The following is a 17,296-nucleotide window of genomic DNA, read 5'->3' as shown; positions in this document are numbered from 1 at the left end:
ACAGTACTTGACTTAGTAGAGGGGAGGGGAGGTAACTCTATTGTTTAGATATTTAGCGTAGGTACCTACTAGGTATCTTTGTTTTTACTTCCAAGTGAGACCAAAATATATTACTCAGAAATGTATTGATTTAGTTAAAAAAATATTTCCAATAATTACACTCCCTTTTTATAAATTCGTCTGAGGAATACATTACTTATACTAAATCAAGCACTAGAAAAAGGTCTAGAATTGACAAACCAGTCATATAAAAAAAAATGTTTTTTCAATTATTTTATTTTGAATTTAATATGTAAGAATTTTACTGAGCAGAGAAACTTAAGTACAATTATTTCGTCTGTAGTTAATTCCGGACCCTTTCAGCTGTATACAATTAAATTATTATTAATATTTAAAATAAATTACTACATGTTTTGCTTACGGGTTACTTCGTATTATTTATACTTTTTAGGAAATTTATGATCGACCACCACGTGTAAATAATTGCACTTGAATCTAAAAAAAAAAAAAAATTAACATAATATTAGTATTATAAATAGCAATGAGAGAGAAGAACATATTGCTGTCTTATGTTAAATAATATAATAACTGTATGTGTTCGAAGTACCTACCATCAAGTCCCCAAGTCTCAACCCCTTTTTGAGTTTTTGGTCGCTTTTGGATTTTTTTTTTTGAAATAGCTTGAAGTTACGTCCAAACTTATGCTAGCACATGACAGTAGTTTAAGTCGTTCGAAAAAGTAATTTTTTTAACGTAAAATATATCTGCAGAACGCTTCGACACAATGCATAATATTGTTCGCTGAAAATATTCAAATCTAAGTATTGACTTTTTAATATACTATCAATATACAATTGCTACGTATTGCTATTCAAACAACAAGCAGAAGTTAACATAGAAACGAATTGTTTTCAGCAGTTAAAAAATCACATAGAGTCAGCAAAGGTTTGCAAATTATGTGTTCAAGGAGATCCTATATTGTATTATATTATATATAATAAAGAATCTCTTTGAACATAAAATTTGCTTTACATTATTAATATTAATTTAGCATAGATTGAATTAATTGACAGAGTAGTTGTGGTTGATAGAAGGGTGTAAATAGTAGCTTGTCCAGTGTGCACATGCGTTTTATTCACACAATTATTTATTATAAAAATAATCTTAATCAAAATAAACTTGATCAGACGAAAGATCTTAATTAATTAAATATTAATGAAAATGGTTTGGAAATATTTTTAAATAATATGATATGTCATTGTTACTTTTTTTGACATTACACTGGTGCAGACGACGCAACGCCTTAATTAGAGAACAAAATTAAATTATGTTTTTAATCTTAAATCATATGTATATTATTTCTATAATTATTAGGATTTAGGAATGTGGTTTTGCATTTTTTTTTAATGCAATTTAAGAAGTATAGTTTAGAGGGACGGATAGTTTTATTAAGGCCTCGATATGATTAGAGATGCCTACTGAAAGATTTTGACGTACTTAAGCATAGCCCTAGACATGAGCCTTCTCTTCTCTCAAATTACCACTCACCGGACTCTATTTTCTAACATGCATCAATTTATTATACACTGTAAAAATAATATAAGGTTTTTTTTCAGATGTTGAGATAATAAGTAAATAGGACTCATTTATATGGAATCCCAAATACTTTATATAACTTATAAGAATTAAAAAAAAAAAGTATTTAACATTTAAATTGTTATGTCAAAAATATTATCAGATTTCAGGAATTATACAGGTCTGTATTATACTTATTAAAGGCGTAATACTAAACCTAACTAAAATTAACATGTTGCTTATAAATTAATAATAATTGTAAATACTACCATTATACAAAAACTCAACACCAGAAAATAAAAATTGAATTTTCATGTAAAATTCACATAGGTATCAATAAATGCCTGTCTATCCAAGGTAACAATTTATCGTCGTAGAAAAATACAAAAAAAATATCAATAGGATCTATATATTACAGATATTAGCATTGATTATAAACATTATAGATGGCCCACCGAGACAAATTTTAGTTCTGTAACCGACACGGTACGGGCGTTAGTGCCTAGTAGTATCATTTTCATTGAAAACGATTGACTATCGCCCGTCCCGTGTTGGCGTACAGAACTAAAATTTGTCTCTGTGGGTTATCTATAATATTTATAAATAATGGTATTAGAATTAAATATATTATAGCACTGCTGAACATTTAAATATTAGAACGGGGAACCTTACTGCGGTTGTGCGACGAGTAAATTATCCACGTAGGTTTACACAATTTTATATTTGACAGCATTTTTAAAATACTAAAATTAGTTAGCTTTATGGAATAAGTAAATAAAACTGTAGTCACGAATTTTTTTTTTAAACTTTTAAAACTTTCAACCCCCCCCCCCCCCCAAATACCAACTAGATGAAATTTGTGATTTATATAGTTGCTTACTCGAAGGAATTGGTCCAGTATTAAAAAAGAGTATACAGACAAAAAAAAAAAGCTACAACATTGTAAAACCAATAGCATCTCTGCTCCACATCGAAGCTAAAATAAAGTACATATTAAAATATAAATAGTTTAAAAGTATTTAAAAATAAAAATAATTATATATTAAACCGTGATGGTATGTGGTAACTGGTCTGAACTCTGAGTACTATGAACATAACGTAACTTTATGGCAGAGAACAATATTCCTATTTATTATCTATGGCCTTATCACATCATAAAACGAGTTGTCAACAGTTATCGCTTTCAATATTTTAATTTATAATTTAAAATATTATGTTTATTAATATTTATTGTTTTAAACTTTTTTTTTTTCCTTATTTTCATCATTTAGTAATAAATAATAAACGATCTGGTACGTTAATACAAGATATAATAATAGTTGGTTATTTTATTTTTTACAACACTTATAAAAATATTATGTGTAATTATTTAACCAGATTTATTTTTATTATGTCATTTTAAACTAAAATGCTTGTAATTAACATAATTTAGTTACTCACTCTATTTATGAAATTGAGTCGACTTTATAAAAAATGAAATCTTCCTGTACAATTATTGTCCGTCATATGCCACCGGAAATTACGGACGAGCACAAAGTTGATTTCCTACAACACTTTGGTGCCCAGCACGTCAAGTTATTAACATCTAAAGCACATAAAAGATGCATTGCATATGCCAGGTATTTTTTGTATTTTATATGTCTTTTATAACAGTTAATCAATAACTATATAATGATGTACTAATATATCTTAAAAACACATAATTGTAATTTGATCAGTATTAATATTATTTAGATTCGAGTCGGAAGATATAGCAGAGGCTGTGATTCAACGATTGCATCAAAGAGAGTTGTTCGGTCGGAGGTTGACTGTGGAAATGTCTCCCACGGATCTTGACGTCAATCTCATGGTATGTCCTAAGCCGCCGCCACAGATCGAATGCAACAATGATGATGTTAAAAAATTGCAAGAAGCCTATGTAAAAAAATTAAACAGTTGGACCACGGGACTAAACTTTGATTTACCGCCACCACATCACCTGCGTTACTGTTATCCCAGTCCTAATCCTCATATATTGTCAAATATAGCTCACGCATTGACTATTAACAACAAATTTTACTACCAAGTACTTCATTTGATGAACCGCATGAACTTGCCGGCGCCTTTTGACCAGGTGGAAGGCCAAAAACCATATGTTTTTCAGAAAAGTGAAACTGTGGATTGTTATACGACCATGTATGAGACCGACCCTGAATTATCCGAATCCGAAATGGAAAGTGAAGAAGACGAAGCGGATATAAAAGATAAAGCTGTAGTTAAACCGTTGGAATTAAAAAGGCCAAAGTCTAAGGGGTTAAAACCAAAACGGCTAAAGGTTGCTACTGGTTCAGTTCCAAAAAAAAGTAAAATTGAGGTGTCTCAAGTTTTTGATACAGTTGAGCGGGAATCGCATAAAAAAATTGAACTTAAGGTTTCCTCGGAGTTAAAACCAGTGGAGGGGCCACCAGCCGATACCGAAGGAGGGTTTGGAGTGATATATTCAACAAAACCTCTAGAAGTTCAAGAAGACAATACTGAAAATCCATCCGACGATGATGCAATCACTGGCGATTGCATAAGCATAGAAGAATTGACTGCAAATAGATTATCAAACAAAGACTTGAAAAATTTACCTGTTTACAAGAATTACCACCCCGGGGCTCCATCTTGCAGATTATACGTGAAGAATCTAGCCAAAACTGTTACAACCGAAGACTTGAAATTCATTTATAAACGATTTATTACCTCCGAAGAACTTCAACCAGGAACAATGTGAGTTTTTTTAAAATTTATATTTAGGTTTTAATGTTGTAAAACAACTGTTTAGATTTGGTTTTGTAGGTTTGATGTACGGTTAATGCAAGAAGGGCGGATGAAAGGTCAAGCGTTCATAACAATGCCTCAAGTGAAAAATGCTAGTCAAGCCCTGGACGAAACAAATGGTTATATTTTAAAGGACAAGCCAATGGTAGTACAGTTTGCTAGGTCGGCGACAGCAAAATGACGTAGTTTAATTAATAATAATTGTAAACATGTACAAATAATTAAAAATAAAATTGAATTTTTACAGTTTAAAGTCTATACACTTTTGTTATGATAGTATAAAAATAACACAATTTCAGTTCCTCCTTCTCCTCACTCTGGAAATTCTCCATGCGTTGGGTTCTTCATATTTGTTGTAGAGCGGCTCAAGTCGTTGATTCTTTTTGAATTTGCTCAACTTTGTAGGGTCAGAAAATTTGAAAAAGGCCGGCGCAAATTCAACTAACCATCTTGGGTCGATCGTGGTCACTTCACGCATGTATTCTTTGGTTGTTTGAACCAACTCATGGTACATGACCCTGGAAAGAAACGTTCCAAAATTACATATATGAAATATGTAAACGATAAAAAATAAATCACCAACAGTGAACACAAACCATTCGGGTTGTCTATTGAACAAAGCACTGCTTGGATGAATGTACACGGCCTGTCCATCGACTAGGGTGCGATAACCTTCTTGGGGGTCTTTTTTAGAAGCATTACGAAAGAATCCTGAACAAATAGCTTTTTGAATTCGAGCTGTGTTCTTTCCGGCCGAAACCACGTCCAGTTTATGCCTGTAAACAACAGAGTTAAATGATTAGAGGCACATTTAATTATAAATCTATTAACTTATGTCTCACCTGTCCATGATACCAAGCAACTGTTTGCGAACGTCTTGTGCTCGTTTCAACGTACGAATTTGAACAAAGTTTTCATAACACCAAGCGTTGCTGAATTTATTGTTCTTCCACGAATTGTACACAGCTAACAACGTTAAATGGTCACCTTCGATTTGATTGAATTTGGCTTTTTTTTGATCGGCCAACGCTTGTTTGTCTTTTGGCCTGTAGAAAACATTTTGCACGGATAACATAGACACAATGGTTAATATTTCTTCGGAACACTGAAGATGGACCGACATGATTAACATTTTCGATAAATTCGGTTCCAACGGAAATTCAGCCATCTACATAAAAAAAAAAAAAAATGACATTCAAATATTATCAACAAAGTATGATTTCGGCTGATTGTACAAAATCGAATGTGGAATAAACAAACATACACGTCGTCCAAGTCTGGTCAGCAGTCCTTCATCGTCCAGAGCGCTCAACGAATGTAACGATTCCAAAGCCATGATTAAACTTTCTACGGGTGGCGCGTCCATGAAATCGAAATGGAGTAAATCGTTAATGCCCATCGTTTTGAGTTGTAACACCTATTTGGCAATATTGAGAGATTACCATTGTGTACACTTAAATGCGGTGCAGTTAATACGTACTGTAGTGGCTAAGTTGGTACGCTGTATTTCTGGCACAGGAGTGGGTAACATTTCATCTCGGTAAGCTCTTTCTGTGTAAAGCCTATAACATTTACCAGGGCCCGTTCGACCGGCACGTCCAGCTCTTTGTTTGGCTTGGGCCTAGACAATATAATTCAGTTACATTATATTTTATGGCTATCATATAGATTAAAAAAAAAAAAAAAATTATACCTGTGAAATGGGTGTTACGACCAAAGAGTCCATTCCAGTTTTTGAGTTGTACACTTTTTGCTTTACGAATCCTGGGTCGACAACATAGTAAATACCATCGATTGTCAACGAAGTCTCAGCAATGTTGGTAGCGATTACCACCTTTAAGTAAGATTTTATTTTTATTAGTAAAATTTGATGTCTTTTACCAAAAACTAGCACGTTTCACCTAGCCATGAAATATTTTACAATTATTACAAAATTAGTTTTCTTTGCAAGTAATGAAACGTTATAATATTTGCACAAGTCATTTTATAAATATTTTTATTATTCATGGCAAACTGAAACATGCTGTTAATTGCAAGATAAATGAAATGTGCTAATTCTTAGGAATCAAAATGCGAAAAATTGTCTGGCAAACATTATAAATAAAAGGTTATTTCAAAAGATTATCATATCTATTTAGAAAAAACAAAAAAAAAGATAATAGTTTAATTTTATTAGGCTAATAAAAGTGATTGCCAAAACGGATGGATTTCATTTAGTATTAAGTGATATCTTAATTTGTCTTACGGTTTTTTTTTTTAATTTACACATACTTGACCTAGATTTTTTCTTAGGAAATTTTTACCCCCTTTTAGTATTTGTTCGGGACTTATTGTCGACTAAAGTAATCATATTAATACTTTTCTGGATCCAGGAGGAGCGGCTTCGAAGATTCTTGTTTGCATTTCACTAGGCAATGCTGAATAAACTGGTAAAATGATCAACTCAGGAATATCGGGACCTAACGATTTCATTCTCTCGTATAATATTTCACAAGCGGTGTCAATTTCTTCTTGACCAGTTAAGAAAAGCAATATATCGCCAGGCGGTTCACGCAAATGTATTTGCATGACGGTGATCAGCGATGCATCTAAGTAATCAGTCTCGGGCTCTTTGGTGTACAGCACTTCCACGGGAAAAGTACGTCCGGGAATGGTGAATATAGGAGCTTCAAAGAAATACTGTGAAAACTTGACAGCGTCCAAGGTGGCCGAAGTGACAATGAGTTTTAGCTCTTTTCGTTTAGTCACCGCTTGTTTTAGAAGGCCGAAAAGAACGTCTGTGTGAATGGTCCTCTCGTGAGCTTCGTCCAACATCACGACAGAGTAGTTTTTTAAATCAAAATCAACCAAACATTCTCGCAACAACATACCGTCCGTCATGTATCTAAAAATCAACGCCGAAGCATTATCAAATAAAATCTGCGAAGTATAACAAAATATTAACATACTTGATGACCGTTTCTGGGCTTGTACAATCTTCGAAACGAATGGTGTAACCGACTTCTTGCCCCAATCGGCAACCAAATTCTTCTGCTACTCTTTTTGCCACTGACATAGCAGCAACTCTCCTGGGTTGAGTGCATCCAATCTTTCCTCTAGACGTAAATCCAGCTTCAGCTAAATACTGAGTGATTTGAGTGGTTTTTCCCGATCCTGTTTCTCCAATGACAATCAAAATTTGATTGTCCGTTACCGCCTGGAAAAAAGATACGGAATATAAAAAATTAACATTGTTGTAAGCAAACAATTTCAAAGAAACGAGTCTTCGAGTGAATAGTTCTCATTTTTGAGAAATAATTCTTGGAACAAATTGTAACCAAAAAAATATTTTACTATTTTTAAGAAAACTCGAATTTTGAAAAATCATTTTCGGACCATAACTAGATTAGATTCATAAGTATTATAAACTTTGTTAATTATAATACATTTTTTTTTTTTAAGGATTTGGGAAAGGAACGAGTTTTTTAATTTTTTTAAAACTTTTACGCTATTGTTAGATAGACAAATATTTACCTTGATAAGTTCATCTTTGAGTTTGTAAATGGGTAAACTCTGTCGTTGTTCTAAAAGACTCAAATTAGTCTTCATACCAAAAGAACTTTTCTTCCCTCCTATAACGTGTTTCTTCCATTCCGGAACATCTTGGGCAGTCAACCCTATTCCTCGCATGTTTGCAGCCAACTGTCGGCTATCGTCTTTATGGTAAAAAATAATTATTTCAAATATATATAAATATACACATTAGATTGTAATATTTAGTAGGATATTGTATAACATACTATCAGGAAGAGGATCGATCCAATTTTTGGTGACATTTTTAGGAACAGAATCAATTTCTTGTTCGCGTTGAATCATTTTTTGTTCACGCCGTTCTTTAGACAATGCGCTTTGCATCATAGCAGCTTGTGCAAGAGAACCGTCAGGATTTTTAACAATACGAACCTAAAACATTTTAACAAAATACAATTTTTTTTTTGCCTTAACAAAAAATATTATCTTGATTTATACTAACAGGACTGAGATCGTGAAGGTTTCTGCCGTGTCCATGTAAAAACGGCGGTTCATCTTCGACAATTTCAATTTCAATATCTTGTTCTTCTTCTGTGTTGTCTTTGGGTAAAATACCTGTTTCCTCGTCGAAATCGGGCAATTCACTTTTGTCGATGCAATTAGCGGACAGCATCTGTTAACAGAATTACACGTTTAAAATACATAGTTTTATTGACCCACACGAATAAACAAAATACAATTTTAAGTTACTTGTTTGATTTCCCAACGTTCCGGTGACGATATTTTATTTACACGTTTCAAATTTGCCGTCTCATCCCCATCGGCAACTGTTTGTAACTCTAACAATGAAGTAGGCCGGTCAGGATTACGGCCACCCATCATATCTTCATCATCACTACAAATATTATAAATACAATATATAATACGGTAGAAATGTATAACATTATTTAACAAATATTTATGAAATTAATATCATACTTGTCTCCTGGACCAACCATAGGGTTTAGGTCTTCCCCAGTTTCTTGATCGACGTCTTTCATCGACAAGGAGATTTTTTGATTGCCGCTAATAGATATGACTTTTACCTAAGAAATGGATAAAGTCATTTTGCTTGTCTTTTAAGTGAGATAGTTAAATTAAATGACAACTTACCATGACTTTATCGCCTCTAGAAACAACGTCGCTAACAGTGTTCACTCTACCTTTCTGACGTAACTGAGATATATGCACTAGTCCCTGACTTTGTCGGAAAGCATCCAGTTGTACAAAACAGCCAAATTCGACTATGTTCAACACCTTGCCGGCATATACTCGACCCAATTCGGGGAATTTACTTTTTGGTTCATTTCTACGTATAATTAAATATTTTTATATTAATTTAATTTGTATTTTTTTTTTAATAAATCAAAAAAAACATACGTTTTGTCATTTTTGTCTCTTTTGTAATTGTCTCGGCTTCTGCTCCTTCTAGAACTCCGGTGATCACTTTTGTCACGTCTATCTCGGTTTCTGTGACGATCACTGCTTCGATTTCTATGTCTGTCTCTGCTTCTGTTTCTTGAGCGATCCTGGCTTTTACCTCTGTGATGTCTATCGCGACTTCTGTCCCTATGCCTGTCGTGACTTTTGTCCCTGTGCCTGTCGCGACTTCTGTCTCTGTGTCTGTCGCGGCTTTTGTCTCTAAGCCTGTCACGGCTTCTTTCTCTTTGATGATTATCGCGACTATTACTCCTGTGCCTAGGGCTGCGTCGTTTGTATTTTCGATCATGACTTTTCGATCGGCTTCTTGACATGTGTCTACTCTCTGATGGTTTTTCACTATCACCAGATTCCTTTTCACTATTATAAATGCAATAAAATATTAATAAAATAATAAGATTAATTTATTTTTAATTTGCAACATACTTGAACGTAGGAGCGAGAGCTTCTAATTCAGCCATAGCTCCACTGACCGGGTCGTCGGTTTTACTGCTAATGTCATTTGGAATAGCTAAGCCAGGAAACTTACAAGCCAATGTATCGGTTTTTTCTATATCGTTATTCATGCTGTTCCCAGATTGTTTAGACATTCTTGGTTGCATGTGTTGTATAATACGCAATAAATTGGCTATGAACGAGTCCTGAACGACAAACGAATACAACCACAAAATATAGTATCTATCTTATTTTTATAAAAAAAAAACTATGGCCATCAACTACGTAAGATACAATACTAACCGAAAACTCAGCTCCATTTTTAAGCAGAGCTTTTTTGAAAGAGTCTAAAGTGTCATTATTGTAGGCCAAATCGATGATGAATTCGGCTGTTGTTTGACAAACAATAAAATTTACATTAAATTTAATTAAAATACGTTTCTAATCGTTTTATAACAATATTATCTTACCCAAGTCCTTGTCATTTAAACCTAAATGGTTTTCTAATTCTGTACATATTTTCGATACCAACGACAAGTGTTCTAATTTCTGTAGTTCGTCCATTGCAAACAAAGTATTAAATAAATTTTACAAAATAATTGCTCAAAAAAACATTATTCAAAAGTTACAAAAAAAGTGTGTTAACTGAACATCTGAACTATAGCAGTTAAGCGCAAGTCAAACTGACAACAGTTATGAGTTATCATCACAACAAGGACTCAAGTGATAAGGAAAACAGTTTGGCCAACACAGTTGTGATAATTGCGCGGTTGTGTTGCCGTGTTGCTTATCAATTATCATTGCAAGTTGCAACGAAAGACTACCAAAGAAGCAAAAAAGCTATACGATTTTCTGTCAATATTATTTATGCATACATAATATAATATATTTTATTATTTTAAACCATTATTTTTGTTTTAAAATCACCGAGTTTATCGATACGTTTTAATGTAGTTAATCATATTTTTGAAAAAGTATAAGTGTCACGTTTAAGATTAAATATTCTTTTTGTTATCGACCGCTAGTGCAATTTTGAAAAAAAATAATTTATCACTGTTGAAAATACTACCTATGGTAAGAAATTAAAATCGCCATAGAACAACCAGTGAGTTTTGTTTTATTATTTGACATTTAAAAATAATTTTGAATTGGCCGTAGATGCAATCGCTTCACGTTACGTTTATGAGTTTGGCCGATTCTGTAACACATAAACTTAACCTGTTAGAGCATCAATATTATTATTATTACAAGGTACTCCAAAACTCGACTTGTATAATTTTTAAAACGTCCATTTAAGCTACAAAGTGTAAATTGTCTATCGATTGTATTCACTTATGAGAAACAACTGTTTTAGTATTAAAATTTTTCGTTAATGACAAATAATCATTTGAATTTCCAATCATATAATATTATAATATTTAGTGTATTGATTTTGTTAAATAATAGTTGTCTAATATGTCTTATAATACATAGTAGCTGTATATTAATATTAAACAATTTTGGTACGTCGAGATTTTTACATGGGAGTAAAAATATAAAAAATATTATTAATAAATATTGCGAAACATTTGCAATATTTAGTTTTCCTGATTTGTTTACATTACTGCAGCTGGATTTGCTCTTAACACATTTCATTGACCCTTAATGAATATAGTTTAATATTGTACTTTATAGATAACCTTGTTATCTGTAAACATTTTATAAATGATTAACAACTTTTTCTTTTTATCGTTATGCCATTATTTTTGAACACATTGATTTTATTACCTATTTTCTGATATAGGTAACTTACCTTGACCTATATAATATTAATCAATAACTGTTAATATATTTTTTTTTCATATTTCTATAATAAATAAGATCCACTCATTCCTTTTTTAATTTTCTTCAAATACCAATGATAATTTTTTAATATAAACTACATATTAAAATCTTAAAGTAGAGTTACTATTAATTAGTATGAATCATCATTTTAGATAATGGCGGTATACAAAATGTATTTTGTTGATACCAATTAACAGTGGGCCTTTTTTTTTTTGAAGTACTGTATTGACTAATAATAAAAGAAGTTAATGTGTATTAGTTGCTTCAGTCTTAATTAATTGCTTGCAGTTTTAATTATATGATAGTAATTGTCATAGATGTATGATAGCTGTATGATATATATATCATAGCTGTATGATTAGGTAGGTACTGTTTATAAACAATAAAAAAAGTCACAAAATAATCATCATTGTGTAATAAAAAATAGTGCCAATTTTATAATTTAGCAACAATTCTTTTAAACTAAATTTTACATTACTCATAGGGAAGTTTTTTTATTTTAATTTAACGAAACTAAATTGATTTTTTTTCCGAATTTTCACCTGCCAATTACTTTAGCTTGGACGACATTAAAGCTCTTGTAGATTAAAATATTATCTATGTTCTTTGCAAACATATCCACGAGTAGGTTCTTAGTGGCTGAGCCGTAACTATATGCTCTGACGAGAGGCTATGTAATGGGTCTGAAATGCCACCATAAGACTCGTCCTGCGGATATATTTACGAAAAATTTAAATGTACTTATATGGAATACTTGCTAATATGTTTTCTGTTCACTTATTCCAATTTTCAGCTTCAGGTTAGTAATATTTTTTTTTATAGAATTGTTCATTCTATATTACATCATAAATGGTTTTTAAATTGAGAATAATGTACTAAAAATGTTTACTGGTCGATAACCAGTTTTGGATAACTATTTTTGAAGCTATAAGAGTTTAAAAGTTAAGATGGGAAGGAAAGTTTCAAATTCAGGACAGGAGGAATGGTGGAGTGTAGAATTATTTTTATCTGCGCGCATTTCACTGTTGGGAAGGGGTAAAAATAAAAAATAAATTGTGAGAAATTAAGATGACATTGCATAAATATGTTATGGAAAAAAAAATTAAATTATTAATTAAACGCACTGAGATATTGAGTGATTCACGATAAGTTGATCACCCTGTATATCCAAAATACATGATAAAAATAAGTAAAAACCAACAAATGAGAATTATGTGTTAAAAAAGGACTTAATCATGTTTTTCGGATTTTCTAAATAGTTTTATTACACATTTTTCAAAACAATTGAAAAAATTTCAACCCCTGAAGGGTTTGTGATTTTATTTTTTTTTGGTTTCCCCTGTATATCGGTAAAATGTAATTGAGTGCCGTTATTTGAAATAAAAATATGTGTACGTTTTTAGGATGTTTAACTCGATTTTCAAGGGAAGGATTTAACTTTTCTTAATTTTGTTGGCTTATAAAGTACCCTTAGGGTATTTATGATCTCTTAGTTGTGATGTCGATCATTGGCACTATATGGCGTAGGCGATGATATTTTTGTACGGGGTTTTATTGGCGTGGGTTTTTTTTCGCGCGGAGGTGTCGCCCTATCCGGATAGAAAGAAAAATAATAATTATAAAAAAAAACATAGGCAGGTCGTGTTTTACAGTAATAATAAAAAACAACAGCCTTCTCCTACCGCTATAGTAGTGGCCGCCTTGAACAGAATCGCGGATTTCCTTCTTGGTAGTCGACAAGAACTTAATTACAATAAAATAATCGTACACAATGTAAGTTTTTCATCCTGAATTTTGCTGAATTTGTTCACCCCATTTGGGTTTTTGTCAAGTAGCATATTTTATCGTAGATTAAAACAGCGTGAACTCGAAACCGTTGTACAACAAAATTAATTATTTTCATGGGTTATATTATATTAAAGCATTATGATAGGTTTCCAAGACTTATCCGGCTCGAGTTTTCATCGTGCTGTTCAACTCAAATTTGTTCGAAGTTAATATAATATATGTTAGTAAGTTTAGTGTTCAGAGCGTCAAAAAATTAAAATGTTTAAATATGGAACACTACTTTTACTTCGTACAGGTCGAATCTAGGGATGAAAATATTGATCCAAAATAAATTATATTATAAAAAAAATAAACATACAAATACAGTTTTAATACATTCAATTCAAATACAGAGAGGGGCTTCAACCCTTCACCTTGTGTCCGTCCCTGGCCTCGTATATGTTGTTATGATCATTAGCACACCTTCTTTCTCCTATCTGCTCCCCCTCTCACCGTTTAGACTATACCGGGGAACTCGCGACCCTTAACGGACCAAAGGCATTACTTACTCGTCTACATGACACAATAACAATATCGTCACAGCAGTTTCATGCATCAAGTATGTGTGTACATGTTGTTGATGATTTTATTTTTTTTCATGCATAGCATAAGTTCTCGGCAGCAAAACTGTCGGGCTAAAAATATACACGGTGTACTCCCCCGCCTATCGTAGCCATGTAACCGCCATTGCTGTTCCGGAGCTTTTTTGTGTCGTACGAAAACAAATGACTCACTTTATGTTTGGCTCGGGCTCATATGGTATATCTTCTTATTTTATTATTTCGGTTTAACTGGAACGCCTTGTACACAAAACGAGCTGAAGCGACGGCACGCTCTGCTCGTTGACCGCCTTTATGTTCACAGCCAAAGATCCGGATGGAAGTCCAGTTTCCTAGGAAACCGTCTTAAATTATATTACTGTCGGTGGTATTTCTCGATTTTTAATCGCGTTATATTGAAGTCAATAAATAACGTACAATTGGATAAGGTCTAAAAAAACGGGCGCGATGCCAGGTTATAAAAAAATATCTACCTCTATTCAAAAACAATCATACTGCAGTGTTCAGAGTGATCATTTTAACGCAAGACACTAATTTTCTTTGAAAACAATTACAATCTTATAGTTTTTTTTATTGGATACATTTTACTTTAAGATGTTTGTTGATACAATAGGTACAAACAAATATTTCAATTTTAATCGTTTTTTTTTTTTTGTTAAATTCCAGAGCTTTATCAACTTTTGTAGCTTAAATAGAAATATTCACATTCCTAATATCTTATACTACTACCTACTACTGTACTAAAAATGTCTACCATCTTTTACTTGAAGAAAAGACGGGTAGATCATGATCATATTTGAATTTCAGCTATGGAGAGCTGTTTTCTGTCTCTTACCAACCATCTCTAATCGACTGATTTGGTTAATTAATAATATCCGTAAAGTAATTTAGGAATTCCCTTGTCACTCCCTTGCCTTTCCTTCCTTTATAAAATGAAACTTATTGACAAAAAGAAATTGGAAAAAATTAGGTTTTGTCAAGTTCATAATTTTTTTTATGAAAGATTTTAAATTTCAAAAATGATATTCCTTGCCCAACAAGTTCTGAAGAGATTTCAATGTATTCAATGTTATTCGACATTGTTCATAAGGTCAGGAAATACGTTTAGGTACATTACAATTCATACCCGCCAAATAATAATATTTGGTTTACTAAACAAAAATATTGGCAACTCTTAACTGAATAAATAGTAATTCATTTTCCATACAATTTGGAAACAAATGTAATAAATAACACAAAATATAATTTAAGTATAACTACTTATAAACATTTTGTCACCAAAACCAAAATATATTGATTTTCTTTAAAAATGTTTACTTAATCGGAATTTCGTATTGGGCTTTTTGCAACAAGTCCATTTTGAATATTAACCTTTAACTGCATAATGTATCTTTTTCAGCGAATTTTTTTTATTAAAAAATATAGTAGATTTTTTTCGTAAATAAACATTTTTAATGTTAGGGAGAATAAATTCGAAAAATTGTCATTTCTCTTTGCTCGTGTTCCTTTTTGACGATGCAATAAATAAAATAAACAAAAACGATTAAAATTTAAGGTAGCAATCTTTATTTAAATAGATTTCCCTGATTAAGAAAACCCTAAAGTAATAAGGTTTTCCCTTCAAACCGATTTTGTAGACATTATAAGCTATAGACTAATTGACCTTGTTATTGATAAGAGGATAATATATTTATTATTTAAAATTACTGTACTACGACTTAATGGACTCATACTTGACCCAAAAGGGTTTGTCTTATCAATTGTTTGCGTGAACCCTGGTCTGGTTCGTAAATCTTTATTTCAACTTTAATGTTTACTTTTGTCCGATTGTTAAAAGCTAAACGGTTTTTCGTCGAGGATTTTTTTGTATTTGCGATGGTACGCCGTACGGCACGTGGGGTCAAAAAGCAAAGGTGTGTTTTTTTTAGTCCCTTGACTTAATGTTTTTTTTAAACGGAGGGCTCGAAGACGAAAAAAATAAACGGCTAGCGAATATTTTTAGACCGCAAATGAAACACGGCGTGTATAACGATAATAATACCTAATTATTATTATCATCAAGTCGCGTGAACTCGTGCTTAACGAATCAAAATAATGTTTCACCCACAACTTCTAGTCGGTCTCAAAAATTGGCCTTTAAGTCCCCATAGAAAATATATGTCATACTTTATAATAATATAAAAATGTTTGAAATCGGTTCTATAGTCTTTCAGAAAATGACTTCTTGTTTAGTTTTTATTTGTATAACATTTGTCGCTTTCCGTTCCCGACGCCACTCCGCTCATTTTTAAGGAGTAAAGTATAGGCAATTGTTAAGACTGTTATGAGGATACTTTATTGATTGCCATTTTTTTTTGTCAAACTATCTCAGTAATTTCTATAGGATATATATATATATCTACCAATAAGTACTTTTCATTACAATTTTTTTTTTTGTAGAGGTAAACTAATAAAATATAAAAACATAAATACTGGGTATTATTGCAATTTAATCTTCACTTTTATGTATACAGAGTGGTCCAATTGGTGTAAGACACTCAATATACTTAAAATAATTGCAGTTTTGTAGTTTTTTCTTTTTGAAAAATGCTTGTTTATGTTATTTTTAAATATTATAAAATTATTTACCTATTTAGTATTTTCTAGACTTCATCAACGTTTAACATTTAAATAGTAATGTTTACAGGGTGATTGGTTAACTATGGTCCAAACAGCCCAGTCTGAAGTTTTTAAATATTATTCAAAACTAGTATCAATCAACCAAAATTCTTATTAAATTATTCTATAATTAAAAAGTTAAGTAAATGTATACGTTACCTTTTAAGTTTTAAAAGTTGAAAATAAACCAAAATATCTCCAATAAGAAAAACTACAAAATTGTAATTTTTTGAATAACAGACCATAAAAAAATATACAGTTACACTTACACCGTTTTACCTTGATGTTTGATGAGTAGTTTACGTCGACGTTTATTTGAGCTGTAGGATGTCCGGTTTTTTTCTTGCTAAATTTATACACAGGTAGCATGTCTGTGCGTTGGTGACACTTCGGTGGGCATTGAGTGCAGAAATAGGACCGGGGACGCACATACAAGTGTTGGGGTGGGTCCTGGTTTGGCAGAATAGTTTAACCGGCGTCGCAATTATACTTCATGGTTGTACACAGCCATGAGATTTTAAAACAAATTTCCTGCTCCGTTAAATATATTTCTAATTTCATATTTTGTCAACAGTTCTACCGCCGTAACCTTATTTATCGCCCAAGCCGGCACACTTGTTGATCGG

At 32.0% G+C, this 17,296-nt stretch overlaps 3 protein-coding genes across 6 annotated transcripts in view; 2 read left to right on the top strand and 1 right to left on the bottom strand.

Annotated features, from left to right (window-relative positions):
• Positions 1-2,806: 2,806 nt before the first annotated feature.
• LOC126840116 (RNA-binding region-containing protein 3-like) lies at positions 2,807-4,630 on the top strand. 2 transcript variants are annotated; one of them, XM_050575631.1, is made up of 3 exons: positions 2,807-3,194; positions 3,310-4,326; positions 4,382-4,526. In XM_050575631.1, the coding sequence occupies exons 1-3, from the start codon at positions 3,049-3,051 to the stop codon at positions 4,410-4,412; spliced, it is 1,194 nt and encodes a 397-aa protein (XP_050431588.1). In that variant the 5' UTR covers positions 2,807-3,048; the 3' UTR covers positions 4,413-4,526. The 2 variants fall into 2 exon arrangements, with proteins under 2 accessions (XP_050431588.1, XP_050431578.1); XM_050575621.1 differs by having other exon boundaries at positions 2,809-3,194; positions 4,396-4,630.
• LOC126840105 (ATP-dependent RNA helicase DHX8) lies at positions 4,479-10,479 on the bottom strand. The gene is made up of 18 exons (XM_050575610.1): positions 10,272-10,479; positions 10,105-10,190; positions 9,793-10,007; positions 9,307-9,726; positions 9,040-9,235; positions 8,866-8,972; positions 8,638-8,782; positions 8,390-8,560; positions 8,157-8,319; positions 7,891-8,072; positions 7,326-7,573; positions 6,736-7,261; positions 6,071-6,211; positions 5,858-5,998; positions 5,642-5,794; positions 5,220-5,545; positions 4,974-5,153; positions 4,479-4,895 (listed from the first exon to the last, which is right to left on the bottom strand). Exons 1-18 carry the CDS (start codon positions 10,363-10,365, stop codon positions 4,673-4,675), a joined length of 3,717 nt encoding a protein of 1,238 aa, XP_050431567.1. The 5' UTR covers positions 10,366-10,479; the 3' UTR covers positions 4,479-4,672.
• A 184-nt stretch (positions 10,480-10,663) lies between these two features.
• The window catches only part of LOC126843186 (myocardin-related transcription factor A-like), a 65,030-nt gene continuing 58,397 nt past the window's right edge, over positions 10,664-17,296 (top strand). For 2 of the 3 annotated variants that reach the window (XM_050580561.1, XM_050580570.1), the window contains exon 1: positions 10,664-10,906. The gene's annotated coding sequence lies outside the window, so the exon portion shown is untranslated. The remainder of the gene's footprint in view (positions 10,907-17,296) is intronic. The other variant, XM_050580577.1, reaches the window with a different exon arrangement.

The sequence above is a fragment of the Adelges cooleyi genome, unplaced genomic scaffold (assembly GCF_023614345.1).
Source record: "Adelges cooleyi isolate 19-005CV unplaced genomic scaffold, UGA_ACOO_1.1 ACOO_flye_CR_arks_rails_tigmint_CR_PRNA_108, whole genome shotgun sequence".
Lineage (NCBI taxonomy): Eukaryota > Metazoa > Arthropoda > Insecta > Hemiptera > Adelgidae > Adelges > Adelges cooleyi.
The sequence above is the reverse complement of the archived record's forward strand: the minus strand, read 5'-3'. Positions and strand labels throughout refer to the sequence as shown.

Coding starts and splice junctions, on each gene's coding strand:
- LOC126840116 (XM_050575621.1), top strand. CDS start 3,049: ATGAAATCTTCCTGTACAATTATTGTCCGTCATATGCCACCGGAAATT. Junction 3,195..3,309: donor AGATGCATTGCATATGCCAG/GTATTTTTTGTA, acceptor AATATTATTTAG/ATTCGAGTCGGAAGATATAG. Junction 4,327..4,395: donor GAACTTCAACCAGGAACAAT/GTGAGTTTTTTT, acceptor TTGGTTTTGTAG/GTTTGATGTACGGTTAATGC.
- LOC126840105 (XM_050575610.1), bottom strand. CDS start 10,365: ATGGACGAACTACAGAAATTAGAACACTTGTCGTTGGTATCGAAAATA. Junction 8,973..9,039: donor CTAGAGGCGATAAAGTCATG/GTAAGTTGTCAT, acceptor TCCATTTCTTAG/GTAAAAGTCATATCTATTAG. Junction 8,561..8,637: donor AACGTTGGGAAATCAAACAA/GTAACTTAAAAT, acceptor TTCTGTTAACAG/ATGCTGTCCGCTAATTGCAT.